This window comes from Cibotium barometz, chromosome 25 (genome assembly GCF_041138505.1).
Source record: "Cibotium barometz isolate CiBa-2024 chromosome 25, ASM4113850v1, whole genome shotgun sequence".
Taxonomy (NCBI): domain Eukaryota; kingdom Viridiplantae; phylum Streptophyta; class Polypodiopsida; order Cyatheales; family Cibotiaceae; genus Cibotium; species Cibotium barometz.
The window spans coordinates 36,963,126-36,968,970 of record NC_141070.1 but is presented as its reverse complement, the minus strand read 5'-3'; the positions used below and the strand labels follow the sequence as shown (position 1 = coordinate 36,968,970).

Below are 5,845 nucleotides of genomic sequence, written 5' to 3'. Positions count from 1 at the left end.
TCTTGGAGCTCTTATACTCCAAGCTTTTTCACTTGAGCACAATAATTTATCTTTGAAGGCCAAGACTTCCTTAGACCTAGACCACCCTATTGGGGCACCCTTACATGATGCAAGGTAAAAGAAAATGGATACAAAGTGTTGGAGCCATGCCCTTATGTCATTCACTCATGGCATAGAATGATGACACATAAAGCAAGGAAAAGCTTTGTATACTTCTAATCCTAGCCAAAAATATTCTAAAAGAAAGAGACCTAGCATCACTTTATAATTTAGGGGAGTACAATAATAAACATAAATACATGGGACTAAGAGCATATAAAGTGATGCAAATTATCCCTCTTGGTACTATAAGACTTGAAACACTAGATGGTGAGACAATAGCAAGCCGCATTAGATGGTCGTTGCCTCAAAAGGTAATATTCAAAGCCAATTTTAGGAAGTATTGAAGTCACTAAGTCTTGGTAGAGTTGAATGAGTTCCAAATCATCTGATGTCAAGGAAGAGTATTTGAGTTCAAACTAAACTGTGTTTTATTTGCAAAAATAAGTAAGTTTAAAGGAGGCAGCAAATAATAATTTGCCTAGCTAAGCTAGACAAACAAGTTTGGAAGAGCCATCAAATATTCATTAGGTGATATTTTGCCTTGATTTTCAAGATAAGCTAGATAAAATGATTTGCCCTTGTTCTTGATATAATGTTAGCTCATGCCCATCCAATCCAAAGGGTGCTTTTCAAGAATCTATGGATAAATATTGGGAAAAAAAGTTTATCCAAAGAATTGCATGCCTAGGCACAAGACTGATGTACTGTGCTTTCTCATGTAGTAAGTCTCTTTTGTAATAGTTATGACCACTTTCTTTCAGACTGGAAAGCCTCCTGTCATCCTGATGTGTTCTAATGTGCGTCTCAAACCATATTGCACCATAGCAGCATGGCCGGCTCTGAAGCCGCCGCCATATATAGGTGAGGAGTCTGTATCAATTTGATTGAGAAAAAACTCTCCAAGCTTCTTGTCAATAGCTGTCTTGGGAGCTTTGGACTTTTTGGATGAAGAGGAGGAGCTGCTTGAACCTGCCATGACTTCAGATTCAAGCCACATGTGCGCCAGCACTTGGCAAATCCCCTCCTCGACCTCAGGGCGAAGGTTTCGAAATCCTGCAACAATAGAATCCCACCATATGATGCATGAATAATCACTTTTTTAAAAAAATAATGTAAGAGTGGGTAATGACTTCAAAAACTTCTTCAAATTAAGTAAAATGGGTACCATTGAGACGAAGCCATGCATGCATCAGTTCATGTGCCAATACTGAGCCTGTAAGCAACCTGACCCACCAGCAAGATCCAAGCATTTTACCATGTAAACAAAGGTCTACCCATTTCAAAACCTTCAATGATTCCCTATGTAGAAAACACATGTAAATTGTGACATCACCTAGGCAGGCCATACAACACCAATATGGCTGTTACTTCACAATGGCGGGTCAATTTTGTCGGCCCTGTTATGATCTCTACGAATCGATTCCCAGCACCAATCCTTGGCCTTCTGAATATCTGCAAGGGAGTAAAAAGTTTTAACATACAGGGAGCTCATTTCTAGCATACATGCAGCAGGGGGGGAGGGGGTGTGTGTGCAGGGGTGGGGAGGGTTCATTTCATGCATCTAATTAATGCCTACAAAACACGTGGGTGCACAACATGGGTTCTCTTGGGCTTGGAGAAGGTTCTTTACATGTTAAAAACCTATGTGTATGTGGTAAATATGAACATGGGTGGTTCTTTACATGATAAAAACCTATGTGTATGTGGTAAATATAGTTGTAAGTTCAAGGGTTTCCACATATGAGAGGGTTTATAAAGTCCACACTTGTTGGGTATTTCTCAAGGGATTGTGTACACAGGGCGTCCTTCATTAAACCTCAACATGAGAAATAGAGGAGTAAATATCAAAGCAATCTAAGATAAAGCTGAGGTTAATGTAAAAAATGGTGTAAAACTTACTGTATTGACGGTTTGTTCCTCTGATAAGCACAAGCCTCTTGTCTCCTGTATGTTGTGTAGTCCCTAACAAGCCCAACATGCCAAAGTTATGAAGAGGTTTAAGAGGTTTTATTTGAGAGGCTTTGACATAATTCAGATGGTGTGTTGAAGAGGTGCAAAACTCACATCGTTTTCTCCCTCTATGGCTTCATTTAAAGCTTGCCTCTCAACAAGAAGCATTGGGACTTGCTGCACAATCTTCATGTTCATTCCTTCATAAAAGTCGCGGATCTCGTGATAGAGTGGTTGGCATTCGCTCGTGTCCATGATTGACGTATTCAAGCATTCTAAGCACAACTTGCGCCCATCTCCCAGAGATAAATACTGAGCATCCTTAGACTGATAAATTTAACAAGCAAGTGATGGTGTGAGAGTCATGTAGAAACAGTTATCTAATAATTTTATATGTGAATACAAGCTACTAGAAAACTGTAAGGGTTCCTCTGCTTGTATTATCTTGCTTACTTCGACACGTTCGCAGCTGCAGCATCGGGGGGAGCTGTCCATCTCATGTCTGGGACAATATTTTTGTCCCCAAAAAGGATGGACTCGGTACTCTATCAAGCCTGCACGGTTGGTTTCAATCTGATAAGGGGCATCAAAAGAGTTAGATTTTAAAGTGGCAAGTGAACATAGAAATGTTGAGAGCCCAAAATTACTATAGTATTTACTACTGCTTCTACAGTGAAATTGGAAACATGGCAAGGGCATCATGCTTACAAAGTCCTTGCACACATCACACTTCGGATGGAACAGCTGCTTGTAGCAGTTCTTATGGTAGGGATGGTTCCCTGACATTGAGAACTGCATAATATTTCCAAAAGCTATTCAGAGGACTTGCCCTAGTGTTTATAAAAACAACAGCATAAAACGTATGTGACATTAGGAATTAGGCCCATTTGAGTAGAAGGAAATGATGATTACCTCATTGTCAGTGATGGGATTATCACACCCGTGGCAGCGGAAGCACTGAGGATGCCAGATTGCACCCATGCAGTTCAAATATCGTCCAGAACCAATCTCTTTCTTGCAACCTTTACAAACTCTACAGTACAAAGATCTTCCTTAAAGTAAAACCTTCATAGATCAGCTAAACATCTGCAGCTCAACTCAAATCAGCAATGAAGTGTAGGACTAGCGCATACAGCAGAAACCACATTATCACATTCATCAAAATGTGCTTTTTAGCCAGCCAACCAAAGTAAGATTCCAATCACTACCTTCGCCCAGGCGTGACATGGCGGGCTGGTACAAAATTAGGTCGAGATGATGGTCCATGTAAATTCATGCTTGCTTGTAAAGCTCTTGCCAGATCTTCATCAGTGTCATGGCCTAACAAATTACATCATCATATGTTAGCTGACCCTCGCATAGTTCATACAGATCAAGTGTATCAAAAGAAAGAAATATCTCTACTGCAAAGATTTTGAGTTCTAGTGCCACTCATAACACAATTTTGATAAGGCTGGGGGGTGGATCGAGGCCGCCCATTATGGATGGACAAGTCATCTTATACTGCAACCCATCATATGGTTGCCAATTCAAATGAGATAGCCCATTTAATGAAACACTTTCATGCCGAGAAACTGGAAATGCTTTAAACTATCACACAACCTCTTGCCAGAGATTTAGGAGACAATGTCCATATTGTAATTAAAAAAAAGCCCTTGCCCTTAGCCAGGTGGCTCTATTTGACTCGGCTCACCGACGAATAGGTGCCATGATGGAGCCCTGGTATATAATCTCTCACAAACGAAAAAAAAAGCTCTTGCCTTTTGCTTTTCTCCAATCGTCTTCAATAAGAGAGAGAGCAATGGCATGGTTCAGCTCCTCGTCTTCCAACTGTTTCATCGATTTGTTACCCTGCACAATGCTAGCCAATTGTGTAAAGGATATGGGAAAATTTTTTACATCAAAACGGCACACTAAAAACAGCATTTAAAGACAAGGTTGTGTTAAGATCTACATTGGAACACCATCAAAGCACATCAGAAAGAGCATTGAAGTATCTAAGCACCCTTTAAAAAAGGCACTGATGTGTGCAAGAACTAAGGTTGGTGGGCTCTTGCCCGAGTGGCTATGGTACCATGCTCCGGATAGGGGCCTTGTGTTCAAACCCTGACATCTGAATATAATGCAATCTCAACCAAGAAAAAAGAAAAGAGAATTTATGTCCAAACAGCACTACAAACAAAAGCAAGTGCCTTCTTTTACAGAAAGAATTCCTTTGCGAATAGTCCGATGCTCCCACACGGGGACACCAATTTATAATTGAACTCATGAACCAACTTTTTACTCAAATTGCAGGGTTTGATTCTTTTGAGAATGGCACTGATTATGGCCATGCTTATACTCAAATTACATGGCTTGGCCGTTCTAAACAGGTGCTAGTTATGACCATGTGAATACTCAAATCACAGGTTAAAATTTGCATCAGAGAGTGTATTTAATGTTCAGATAAACACTAGAGTTTGAAGCACGTTCAACCACAGAAAGAAGAGCAGTGAAGGGTACAAAAACAAGGAGTAATCATCAAAAGGGGTTATGGTTTCTCTCTCTCTCTCTCTCTCTCTCTCTCTCTCTCTCTCTCTCTCTCTCTCACACACACACACACACACACACACACACACACACACACACACACACACGTCTTCTACAGAGAAAATTAACAGAAACTCACTCGATTGCGGCCAGTGTTATCATCGTATCTGGTGTCGTACTCTCCCACTCTGAGTTGGGAAGGGCCCTTGAAAATCTTCTCTAGCCAGTTCATTAGTGCGAGAAGTGTTTAGGAAAACTGTTAATCTGCAATCAAAACAACCAATTAAATAGGACACATCTAGCCCACTGTAGAATTCTCAGAAAATAAATTCAAGAGAAGAAAAATTTCAAGGGGAAAGGAAAAGCAGGCATATCAAACGTGTAAAGAATAGAATAAAGATAAAAGATGGTATAATAATTAATCAAAAAGGACCCAATACATGAAAATTCTGTCGCAAAGAGAACCCAATACGTGAAATTCTCTGTGTGTGTGTGTGTGTGTGTGTGTGTGTGTGTGTGTGTGAGCGTTGTGTGAAAAGAATTATACAAGAAAAACGAAAATTTTTAAAACAAAAAAAAATAGCGAGGAGCATTATGCGAAGTCACCCAAAAAGGCCGTCCCATTTGCTGACGTGGCTTCCATAAAGCGTATTGCCAGCATGGAGTAGCTCCCCGCCTCTCATCCAAATGTGTGGCCAGTAGACTCATCAAACGCCCCTGTAGTTTTAGACCATTACGATTAAACGTACCTGTAGTCTTAGGCGGCGAGAGGCGCCGCTATATTTGGCTGTCAGAATAGCAGCGGACAAAATCCTACCCAGTGTAGTTGGGGCGCTCAGGGTCCGAGCGATCGTCGCCAAATGTAGGGGCGCCACTAATTTGGTAGCTGTATATAGCACTCTCCAAATTCCTCGATGGTGATTGATAAACAGGTCACATCCAAAAGCATCACACCATTGGCTGTCCTCCCCGACTGCCGTGGCACCTCCATCGTACAAACGCCACGTGTAAAGAGCGAATCTGACCGTGCCCCTTTTCACAAATTTTGATTTTCCGAAAAAGCTGTCGGCGTGTGTGTTTGTTGGGGGAATTGTAGCGCACATGTTGTTGGGGGAATGTACGTGTGCACCCGCGTGCACAGGGTTCGAGAAAAGACGGGTTCGCTTTAGCCTAACACTTGTTCAACTTCGAGAAAATCCTTCTCAAATTCTTATGAGAAGGAAATAAAACCCATTCAAATTTTACAAGTTTTAGTTATATTTTC

At 41.0% G+C, this 5,845-nt stretch overlaps 1 protein-coding gene across 1 annotated transcript; it reads right to left on the bottom strand.

Moving 5' to 3' along the window:
- Positions 1–506: 506 nt before the first annotated feature.
- Positions 507–5,102, bottom strand: LOC147624518 (protein DA1-related 1-like). The gene is made up of 12 exons (XM_086819543.1): positions 5,022–5,102; positions 4,721–4,845; positions 3,813–3,903; positions 3,261–3,372; positions 2,965–3,085; positions 2,761–2,844; positions 2,506–2,625; positions 2,167–2,379; positions 2,002–2,064; positions 1,436–1,554; positions 1,268–1,326; positions 507–1,155 (listed from the first exon to the last, which is right to left on the bottom strand). Exons 2-12 carry the CDS (start codon positions 4,811–4,813, stop codon positions 860–862), a joined length of 1,371 nt encoding a protein of 456 aa, XP_086675669.1. The 5' UTR covers positions 4,814–4,845; positions 5,022–5,102; the 3' UTR covers positions 507–859.
- Between the last annotated feature and the right edge of the window lie 743 nt (positions 5,103–5,845).

Coding starts and splice junctions, on each gene's coding strand:
- LOC147624518 (XM_086819543.1), bottom strand. CDS start 4,813: ATGAACTGGCTAGAGAAGATTTTCAAGGGCCCTTCCCAACTCAGAGTG. Junction 3,373..3,812: donor CGATTGGAGAAAAGCAAAAG/GCAAGAGCTTTT, acceptor GTAATTTGTTAG/GCCATGACACTGATGAAGAT. Junction 2,065..2,166: donor CCATAGAGGGAGAAAACGAT/GTGAGTTTTGCA, acceptor TGGGCTTGTTAG/GGACTACACAACATACAGGA.